Source organism: Cyprinodon variegatus, unplaced genomic scaffold (assembly GCF_000732505.1).
Source record: "Cyprinodon variegatus isolate N-32 unplaced genomic scaffold, C_variegatus-1.0 Scaffold464, whole genome shotgun sequence".
In the NCBI taxonomy this organism is placed as follows: Eukaryota; Metazoa; Chordata; class Actinopteri; order Cyprinodontiformes; family Cyprinodontidae; genus Cyprinodon; species Cyprinodon variegatus.
Window position 1 is genome coordinate 527,463 of NW_015150917.1, and position 11,536 is coordinate 538,998.

Consider the following 11,536-nt stretch of genomic DNA (forward strand, 5'->3'; position numbering starts at 1 on the left):
ACTTTCTAAAATTCCACTAACAAGTATTTGTAGTTAAATTGTAATATGAAAGTACAAAAAAAGATAATGTAGATCAAATGTTTTATTTACCTACTGTGTGTGATGCAAAGTATTTATGGCTTTGGCATCAAATTTTGAAAATTGCTTTAATTTAATTTAATTTAATCTTGGAGAAATGTAAAAACACTTTTAGCCACAAACAGATTTACTTATTCCTTTCTTTAATGGCATACAGGAAGTGGGATTAATCAGATATCATTAGCCATGGGGTTGAGTTAAAATTTTTAAATATTGACTTTAAAAAATGCACATATGAATAGATATCTTGTTCCAATATCTGCAAGATATTGCAGATTTTTTAGAGCAAGAACAGAACATGGAATTGCCATTTCAGAAATCTCAGGCTCCACCCCTTCTAGCTTCCTCTTGTTTTCTTCACCACCTCAAGCACCACCTTAGCTTTAACCTTGGAGAGACAGGCAGATGAATATGTGTGTGTGCGTGATTAGTGAATTATTAGACTCCACCAGGATTTTGTTTTTGTCATTATTTAAAAACTGAACAGTATTGTGAAAGTAATTAACTATGCTTCCTAATTAGGGTGCTGTGATAACCCCAGCCACGGCCATAGAGCCCAGCTTGTCTCTTCACCCATCCAGTGTCATGGCTCCTCTCACCCAGCAGATGAACCACCTCTCTCTGGGCCCAACAGGCGCTGTGAGTCTCTGTTTCAATGTCCTTATATGAACACACTATCTGTATATTAACTCATGGTAGTAGCAGCGTCATACAGTCTGAAGCTGAGTTATAGGAAAATGATTTAGTAAAATAATAGAAGAAAGAAAATTGCTTAAGAGAAGAAAATTGCTGTTGACACACTCATCCAATATTACTTGGCTTCAGTCATTTTGCAAAAAAGGTAACAAATTGTCTGAAAAGCATTGAGATTGTCACACAGCCAAACAAGCACCATGGGTTTTTAATAAACACGATTTAGTTTTCTTTTGGCATGCTTTTACAACAGCTTAGATTACAGAGAGAAAAAAATGTCTTTATTATTCATTGTTGGCTGCTATCAATCAGGTAATCAGATTACCTGGAACATGTTTGCACTGTTATTTTAGAGTGTGCCCCTTCTTGTGTCTCTGCAGTACATCTCTGCTGCAGCGGCTGCTCCTATGCAAGGAACCTACATTCCCCAGTACACTGCAGTGCCTGCCTCTGCCATTACAGTGGATGTAAGAACCAAATCCATCAGCTACTGTATCTACTTAGAGCTTATTTATCATTCTATTGTTAATTGAGAAAAATCGCAGTATCTTTGTGTCAACTCTAATTGAATTTCATATTATATTTTAAGATCTTGGATGTACTTAATATTAAGATATTAATGGTTGTCAATATTAGTAGAAAGAACACTTTTGGATTATTTAGGCTTTTTTCCACTTTGTAAATGAATGCCTTACTTATTAATGTACAAAGCGTATCTTTCTCTCAGTGAAAGAAGTTATTTTTTACTGCCTTTCTTCCACTGGGTGTCAAATCAGGGTGTGGTGACAGACCCATCTCCACAGACAACTGCCCCCTCCTCACAGGACACCAGTGGGCAGCAGCCTTTATCAGTGGAGAGCTCAGCAGATCATGCCACAGCCTACTCCTACCAGCAGACAAAGTGAGTTTATTGAGTCTTTTTAGGCATAGAACTACATTTCTTTTCTTGAAAATTAAACAAAACAAGATGAAATAAGATACAGAGGTAGTCTGGTTCTAAAAATGGTTTGTTTGGATTAATGGGGTGTGAATCAGCTAGAATCTGAGTGAAAAAAAAATAGAATAGTCTGGAGAAGTTTCCATTAGATTATTATCTAACCTTATCGCGGAAGCTGTAATGTTAATGTATATCTGGAGGGCCTGGTAGTCCCTGGTAGTCAGAAAACAATTTTAGTGTTTTACACTACCAGATAGAATTTAAGAAAATATAATGAAATAATAAATAAGAATATATATATAAAAATTATATAAGAATATATAATAACTTAGAATATTTCTTTTACAGCAATGTGGAAATCCAAGTAATGGAATGTTTTACAAGCTAATTAGCACATTTCTGGGCTTTTTACTGCTTTGCATCATTTTTTTTTTGGCTTAGAAAATAAGCTAAAAATGAATTTAATTTAAACTTTCTTTAAAAATGTTCACAGCATTTAGTGATTGTAAATAGATTAATTGGAGTAAATTTTGGTTTAATCAAGTCTGCTGTTGATTTAAGGTCATTGATATTCACCATGTTGTTGAAAGTATTTGTCTCTCTACTTATATATGCACATTAACATTAACTGACATCTCAATCTTTTTCTATGGGGTTCAATTTGTTAATCAATACCTTTTTCTAAAACAGCAAGTTTACCTCCTCTGTGAGGATTGTTCACAGTTATTGGGGAGTGTTCATTGTTACGTAGATGAGAAAAACAGCGTTGCAGTATCAGTTCTAATTCATCTCAAATGTGTACTATATAGGATGAGTTTGTGCAGGCCAGTCAATTCATATATATGTACAAATGCAGACATGGAAGCAGTGTTGTTTTTGACAGCAATCTTAGATTTAGTCTTAGTCTTCAGGACAAAAAATATTATTAGTTTTAGTTGCATTTTAGTCATTATGATATGTGACAGTTTTAGTCGGTTTTAGTTGACTAAAACTTAAAAGTTTTTAGTCTAGTTTTAGTCAGTTTTATGTTGCAAAAAAAGTAAACCTTTACAATTTTAAATAACAACCAGATTCTTTACCAGACTGACAGCTCTTGCCTAGATAATACAATTGCTGAATGTAGAAAGCTGCTGTGCAGTTAATCATTGCTGTTGGAAAGAAAATTTTGATTTAATGAATTCCAATGAACTATTTCATGAATTAATGCTATACTTTATACAAAAGTGTCTCACAAAAACTGTGGAAATAGCAGATCTAGTTCATCACATCATATTGATTAATAAAGCAGACAAACAAGCTAAGAAAATGTACAATAAAGGAATTGTTTTAAACAAAAAAGGTTTCCATTAAAAAGTAAACACTTCCTGATCTACTATCAATTATGCATTACAAACAGATCAACAAAATCTTCATTGCTCTAAAAAATCAAAGTACAAAAACATTTTTCTTTCTATTTTGGCAATTTAGGCTTTATTTCTTCAATTTTTCCCTATGTCAGCACTGCTCAGGGGTCAAAGAAGTTTTAAATTCACAGGGTTTTGATATAAAAAAATACATAGAGAGCCTACATAATTGCCCTATGGTAATCCAGCACTAAATTGAATGAATATCCTACCAAAATATTGACATATTCAAAGAGAGAACAGAGAAGATGTTTTGATGACAATATAGGGAAACATTTACATCATATTTAAATAGATAAAAACGGGAACTATGAGAAAGAAATATTCAAAGATCGATGTATCTTTTCACCTCGGTCTTTATCCAAATATAAACAGTATGCATTGAAATATTTTCTTTGGATATAATTTAGGGATTCCTTTTGGTAGAAATTAAACAGTGTTTAGCATCACCTCTTGTGAGTTGGAAGAAATAAAATCTGGATAGTTAGACAAAGGGATTTTTTACACTTGGCAGAGGATGATCAGCCACATATAGTTTATTGCGTAGAGAGGGCTTGAAGAGCCATACTGTTGAGAGTGAACTATCATATCAGTGACTCACTGTGCATTTCTGCACAGCTGGAAGATCAGAGTTTGTCAGAATTAAGCGCGCAGAACCGAACGATTCCAGGTTATTTTCTCCCCTGCCGCTGCTGTCACGCTCCATCTGTTGTTATGCAGAATATGCACCATTGCACACCAGGTAGACGGCTTGACCAAACAGGATGCAGCAGCACAGCTAAAACTGCTTAGTTTGTGTAACAGATTACAGCATAATTATGCACTTTAAATGTCTGCCCGACCACCCACTAACATTTTTATTTCGTCTCGTCTTGTTGACGAAAATTCACAACAAAGATCCATGTTAACTCATCAGTTTTCGTTATCGTCATTGTGCATTATATAGTGGCTCTGTGTCTGAATTATGAAATCAAAAGTAGAGAAAAGAGGGTAGCTGAGAAAAGGCTACCAGTCTTTCTTGAACTCAGTTACTGTCCTAAGGCTTATATTTTTCATTTAACAAAAACTATCCACATTTACAGCTTCTGCTTTCTTACCAAATTAGTAGCATAGGGGTTCAATCTAGAAATAAGTAAACATTTCTTAACCTTATTAATCTTATTAACCTTTAATTTAAGTAAGTAAATAAGGATTTGTCAATGGAATGAATATTTTTACTCTTAAAATAAGATAATTTGATAACTTTACTTACAGTAATCTAAGACTATGCAATTGTTTTTTCTTATTTAAAATGTTAATTGTCTTGTTCCATTGGCAAAGTGTCTCACTTACCTCCTCAATTTAAGAAAAAATTACTTAAGATTTCTTTTTTTTCTTTTTTTTTTGCAGTGTAGGTATTTAAGTATAAAGTAAATATAAAGCAGCATCACTAGAATTTTTTTTTTGCTGCCTTCTAAGAAACATGTCAACACTTTGATTCCGTAGTGGCATCAGCAATCTTCTATGGTGTGTTATGTTGGAGCAGAAGCTTATCTGCAGCAAAGAGGAAGTGGTTAGATAAGCTCATTAGGCCAACTCTGTCCTATGATGCCCCCTGGTCACAGTACAGATAAAAAAAGGCAGGAGGATTGAGACAAAATATTGAAAAGCGTGTCTCACTCCATGCGTAACACAGTTGTAGAAGTGGAGAGCTTGTTTTGTGAGGGAAAGCTGAACTTTCAGGGGACAATATAAGGTGTGCTATTAACGATCCTTCCCACCCAAACTTTTAATCTTCACTGCTCACAAAAAGTCCAATAAATGTTTTTTTCCATGTCGTTTTTTTTTGCACTTTTTCTTTTTTTTCCAATCTTTTTTTGTTATAGGTTTGTTACAGCAACGTCTGATATTGTACAGCCACTAATTCACAACTCTTCTTTTGCAGATGTATATATTTACACTCAGTGTTCAATTTCTAGTAAACTATTACTTCCCTTTGCTGTACTTTCTATTTTAGCTTTTATTTTCATCGTTTTTTACTTTTGATGTCAAGCTGTATGCTTTAATTCTACCCTATTTCCAATGCTGATGACACACAGGAATTTTCCCATCATGGGATTACAAAACGATGATTCTATTCTATTATGTTCTATTCTCTTTTATTTCTGACTTGCTGTGTTACTAAAAGATGTTTTAGCCATTACATTTTTCTGACTTTTCTTTCTCATTCAGGTAATGAACTTGGTAGAAATCATTGCTGCATTGCCTTTAGAGGGACTGCATGGCGGAGATGGAGACAGAAAAAGAATCAAATTACAACAGAGGACAAAAACACAGCAGTGATTTGGACGTCGCGGACAGGAAAAATACTTCCACTCTTCACAGGAACCAAATAAATGCTGAACAAAGCTAATTATCCTTCATAGCTGTTTGAACCAAGACAAAGACAGCTAGAAAAAAAACAAAGAATGTTTGTTGAACTACAAGACAATGAAATCAATCTCAGTCAAAGACTGATTGATTATTTCACATTTTGAGACTGTTTTTTTCCCCTCTGGAGGAATTAAAATATAAATATATATATATAAAAGACTTAAATCAGAACTCATCCAACTGTACAGAAAAAAAGGAGATTTCATTTGAATGTGCAGGTAGAATTTTTGACTTTTTTATCAAAAAAATAAAGGAAGCAATGTCTAGAAGAAAACACACTGTCTTCCTCTGAAATGAAGCTGTTCTTTTCATTCTTTTATTATTTGAGTAGTTTTTTTTTGTTTTTTTTTTAGAAAATCAATGTTTTCTTAAATTCTTATTGCCTTAATTTTCTCAGACTTTGGGGAAAAAAAGACTGCATAGTGTTACATTCTTAAAAAATGATTTGAGGTGTTGTGGGAGCCTCAGAGAGGAGAGCAAAGCTATCTGTACAGGTTTAAAAAAATAATTCCATTTGTATGAAAATGATAAGTGGCGAGGTGCAGAAAATGTCAATGGAATATATGAAAAAAATGTGTGTATTTTTATTTTGAAAGAGTTGATCTCCAGCTTCCTGGGCATTGAGGTTGGATGTAATGGAGGGGAGAGAAAATCTCATTTTGTTGTTTTCAGGTTTGGGGGAACTTTCATTGCTGTCATAATGTTTTTTTATGCTTTTTTTGTCTCACAACAGAGAACAGAAAAACCTTCATCAACAACCAAATTTCAAATGATAGGGTTTCTACATGTGTGATAAGCAATAGTTTCAGTACAGCTGTCAACAGTTTCTTGAGTCTTTGACAACAGTTGAACAAACGCTGCCGGCAGATGGCAGATTTTATACCAAAGACAAAGAAATGACATAGAAATCTTCCTTTTGTTTGTTCACCTTTTCCCTTTTAAAAGTGAAATACATTTTTGCTTATCATGATTTTGACCTATAAGATGCCGCATCTTGGCTTATGAGATTAAAATAAAACATGCAGTAATTCTTTAACATAACTGCCTCAATAAGAAGTGAAGTTTAATTTGTCATATTGAACTCATAATGAATTAAGATCCACAGCTTTCTCTACAAAATTGTGCTTTGTAATATTATCAACTATTATTATTTTCATCAAACTGAGATGCTGAAAATGAATCGACATTTTGTTAAAAAGGACACAAAACAATGTAATTTAGAATACAAACTGAACATTTAGAAAATGCATTTGTTCTTTTAAAGCATCGTACTGATGTGTAGTTATACCCAGCCAGCACCTTAACTGCAGAAGACAGCAGCCAGAAATAAAAATAAATTAACAATATTTTTACTTTAGAACAAATTGAATAGAATATATTGCCTATCAATAGAAAATCAGAACCCAAGCCTGTCCATCAGCCTAATAAAAAAAACAACAACAAAAAAAATCACATGAATGTTCGTTGTAAAGTTTTGGATCATTTTACTTATTGAAAACAATCAATTCTAATCATAATTCTTAATAATTAAATGATAATTGGGCGGTTTATCTAAGTATATGTCTATTATATTGTCATGTATTGAACAGTTTAATTTAATGTTCAACTCTCAATATAAAATGGATATTAATAAAACAATATTTTTTAATTGGATAATCAAGCTTGATCAGCTGTATAATGCAAATATTTGGGGTTATGTTTTACTGCGTCATAAATGCAAAGACTTTCTCAAATAATAAAAATCTGAGAAAAAAAAACAGACTTAAACATAAGAGAGATTAATACAATCAAGGTAGTTACATTAATAAGGTTGTGGTTTATTATAATTTGGAAAATCAGAACTTTACCAGCTGTTTTTAAAATAGAGATATACTCTCTATTGAGTAATATTATTTTACATGTTTGCAGGTTACTTGTTATATTTAATTAACAGTACATCACTTTTAACAGCTAAATAAATTTGTGTTCCTGGGCTATGACTTGTGGACATATACCATTTTCACTCAGAGATGTTTTGTTGATTTTTATGTCCTGTATAAACTCTCTAAATAGTTATCTTAATTTCTTTGTTACAATTTTCTCAGATTCTCCAAACTGAGATTACTCTAATTGCTGTCTGCTGCAGTTAAGATACTGACTACACATAAGTACTGCCCCTCTATAACAAACAAACAGAACTTAAACTGTTTCGTGTGTTTTTCCAAACGCAATCTTTTAACAAAAAAGGGCACTTTTACATAGCAAAATCCTTTCAGTTTATAATGGTCTTCTACAAGGGCAGAACATTTTTTTGTGCTATTTTTTTATTTTTACTGGCTTTTGACAATTACTTAAATTTAAGCTGCTAAACACTTTTCAGTATTGGGGAAAGATGTAATCATGTGTCATGTATGTATGGAAAAAAATGCACCATGAGCATTAAAACAACTTGTAATTTCAAGCCAGACTGAAGATTGAAGAAGAAATTAACAGAATATTTTTTGAGTGCGAGTGCATCAGATGAGCAGAAAAAAAAAAAAAAAAAGCTGACTTCATGCTGTGGTTCACACTGGTTCTGACTCCACATCCTTGTTGACCTATCCCCCAAAATCAATCCAACTGGAGGCCGAAAAACAAGAAGGACGAAGAAAAACTGATTTAACCAAAACAAGGTAAACTCAAACGTCTCATGGAAAATAAACGATCACAAATAAAAGAGGAGGCCGAGAAAAAAAAAAAGGTAATATTTATGAGTTGTTTCTTTTTTGTACAGGTGAGTAAAAGAAGAAGAAAAACTTTGAGGATGCTATTTTTTTATTTGTTTTGTCACATGCCTCCAATGTCTTTCAAAGTTGTGATTTGCAGAGTGTCTGTAGAACCAGTGGGTGTTGCTGTAGATTCACAAGTGTTTTTTCAGTTTTTTTGTTTTGTTTTCTTATTCAACAGAAATTTCAATAAATTTTTTTAAACAGCCAAAACAGGTCTTCCTTATTGTATAGCATATTACCACTGGAGGGCAGCATTGTTTCCTGTACATCAATAGCCAGGTTATGGCGCATCCTTGCTGCCTTATTAGTCTTTAATTTTATTTCTATACCACCATTGTGCACAAAGCATTGCAGTGGTAACAACGTAAAATACAGGAAAACTATAAGTAAGATATTCAACCAGCCAATTTCTTAAATGGAGGAAAGAAGACTGACTTTTTATCTGACAAAAATCTAAACTACTGAAAAAAGAATTAAATAAAAACATGGACCATTTTTTCTCCGTCTGGTTTTGACATTTGTCCTCTGATTTTGCAAATGTGAGTGTTGTTAAGAGGATAGTGGATTACTGATTTATTAAAAAGTTTTAAGTTCAATGTAGCGAACAGCTGATCTCCAATTTTATGTTTTTAGCTATTTAATTAATTACTTTTTTCTCTGTGTGTTCTTTGCAACTTTAACCTGAACTGAAAGGTTGATGGTGGCATGTTTTTTGCATGAAGTATAAGGAGGTCTATATACGTATATGCGTGAACAGCCTTAAGATGACTATGGAAAGAATATTGATTTATTTCATAATTTGATACAGTTACTCCTTTAGAACTTATTGACACCAAGAAATTTATCTTCGTAAAAAAGGGCATCTTCATCAGTAAATGAAGCATTTATACAGCAACCCTTTCAAGTCATGGGCCTCCAAAATAATTTATACTGCTGGATAGAACTGGTCCGTTGGTGGCAAACAAGGTTAAACCAGTTGAAAAAAGTTTGCTCTTATCTACCTCAAAGCAGGCTGGATTGCACTGAAAATACACTGCATTCAATTCTCTCTGAATCATAGGCAGAAAGCAGCCTGCTTTTGCCAGCAAAAATCACATTTTTTTGGTGGAAAAGGTGGCCATGTAACGTGGCTTCAGCTGAAGACCGGTGTGTCTCACCTGTCAGACCCGGGGGTCACAGCACAAAGAGAATAATGTCTGTCACAGGGATGTGATGTCATGGGGGCTTGGCTCGCTTCATTAGTGACATTTGACCTCTAACACCCATTAAGGCACACATTCACACATTGTTGAGGGCAAGATACATTGTAACCACAGCAGCCCTGGGACTCACTGACAGATGAGCCACTGCGAAAAAAAGAACACCAGAAAAATACACAGAAAGATGCCATTGACTGCTAAGGTACAATGAAATTATCTATCTAGATGCAGAAGAATGCGGTCTACCAACAAGCTGTTCCCAACAATAGCATTGCTCAAAAGACAATATCTCTACTATTTTAATTTCTACTAATATAATTTTGTCTCTTTTTGCACCTGTGCCTCTTTCTCATCACAAAGACTGTAGTCATTTTTGTTGGCAAGGTTGCAACAGATTTTCAAAAATGCTAATTTTACGCCAGAAACTACAACTGCACTCTACTTCAAGTTTGATAACTCATGTTGCAGGTTTGCATATTTTCCTCCTGGTTTATTGCACTCTGACAATCTTCTATTGATCAGGATACATTCAGCATATTTATGAAGGCAAAAACACAAAACTTGTTTGCTTGTTGTTTTGTCCAATTATGATTTATAATAGAAATTTAATTTAATTTAAATATTTGGTGAGAGTTCTCTAGTGTACCTAATTGTGCTCTGAGTGCCTGATCCTGACCTGTTCTGCCTCTGGACCTCTAAGCCTGCCTGTTCCTGTTCTAATCTGTTTGCCTGACCTGTCTTCGGACTCCTGCTGGATTCTGCCTGTTGACTGAACCGGGATCTGCTTCCTGAAACTGACCTTTTCCCTTTGGTACCTCTTCGGATCTCTGATCTTCTGGCATCGGATTCCCGAATCTCTTGGATAGCAGCTTTGGCTTCTCCTTCTGGAAAGTCCTGCTTTCCCTCATCTGCTTGGATCTGACCTCCTTCCAGTTCGGCAAGTCTTCAAGGCTTCAGAGTTATGTTGCCCCTCAAAGTTGTCAAATTATGTTAAGTGAAGTTATTTGAAGGTTGTAACACAGTCTTAATGCATGGATCATTAAATTATGGGGAGGTCTTTCAAGACTGCCTATAGCAAAACTTGGCTTCTTAGTCACTAAAACCGAATCTGATCTGAGTAACAAGTGAAGTTGTATGTCGTTGTCCTTTAAAATCTCACATTGCCCATAGTGATCTATGGAAGATTTGGCTTCAATTTTCTGTTCATCACCCTTCTCCTTACTCTTGCTCTGCATCCTTGGTATCTGCTTTTCCACTCAGCTGGTACTTGTGGAAGTAGCTGAAGTATTATTTTAGAATAAAGAAATAAAAAAATAAAAACAGAAATGCAAACTTCATTTTCACCTGGTTAAAAGAACAGCTTTGTGCACCCTATTATGTTTACAAATATTTTTATACAAACCTTTTGTATGTCAGTAGTTTATGTAAAATAATTATGGCGGATTAATTGGTAAGGTTATGGAATAACAACTATAAAAAATGCAGTCAGAGGACACGTTTATTATACAGTTATATTTGTTAACAGAGCGAAACAGTTAAGGAAGTGCATCAAATTGAATAACATGCATGACAGCAAAATAAAAAAAATATCCTACAATATTACCTAGTAGAATTGCATGTATTTAGAAGAATTAGTTTACATTTTTTGCCCCTTTTCCAGAAATAAGTCACCTTATTTTCCATATTAGGTGAATGCCTAGAAATTTCTCTTATTTAATAAAACATATGCATATAACAAAATACGTTAGACATACCTGAACAAAATTAGCAAGACCTTAATACATATTAGGTTAGGGTACAGTTATCAGAAGTCCTTGAAAAAAGTACAATAATAAAAAACCTTGGTTAGCTTTCCTGAAATCTGTCTCTTAGGTGAAAAACATTTTATATAATAGGGGGATTTTCACCTTTAATACACTGAATCTTCAGGTTTCCATCATAAGCGTTAAAAGAGTTTAGTTGTAACTCTCAGGGAAGAAAAGTGAAACACTTCCATAAGCAAAAGTCAGGAACTAAAACCACCTTTAATGAGGAAATTTAGATACCCTTTACCTAAATATATTCTGA

General features: G+C 33.8%; 1 protein-coding gene across 2 annotated transcripts in view; it reads left to right on the forward strand.

The window, feature by feature from the left end:
- The window catches only part of LOC107094116 (RNA-binding motif, single-stranded-interacting protein 3-like), a 164,742-nt gene extending 156,272 nt beyond the window's left edge, over window positions 1-8,470 (forward strand). Inside the window, exons 11-14 of one of the 2 annotated variants that reach the window (XM_015389536.1) lie at window positions 601-717; window positions 1,152-1,238; window positions 1,548-1,672; window positions 5,323-8,470. In XM_015389536.1, the coding sequence (XP_015245022.1) occupies window positions 601-717; window positions 1,152-1,238; window positions 1,548-1,672; window positions 5,323-5,326 (333 nt within the window). In that variant the 3' untranslated portion in view covers window positions 5,327-8,470. Of the gene's footprint in view, window positions 1-600; window positions 718-1,151; window positions 1,239-1,547; window positions 1,677-5,322 lie in introns of those variants that run through there. The other variant, XM_015389537.1, reaches the window with a different exon arrangement.
- The last annotated feature ends 3,066 nt before the right edge of the window (window positions 8,471-11,536 follow it).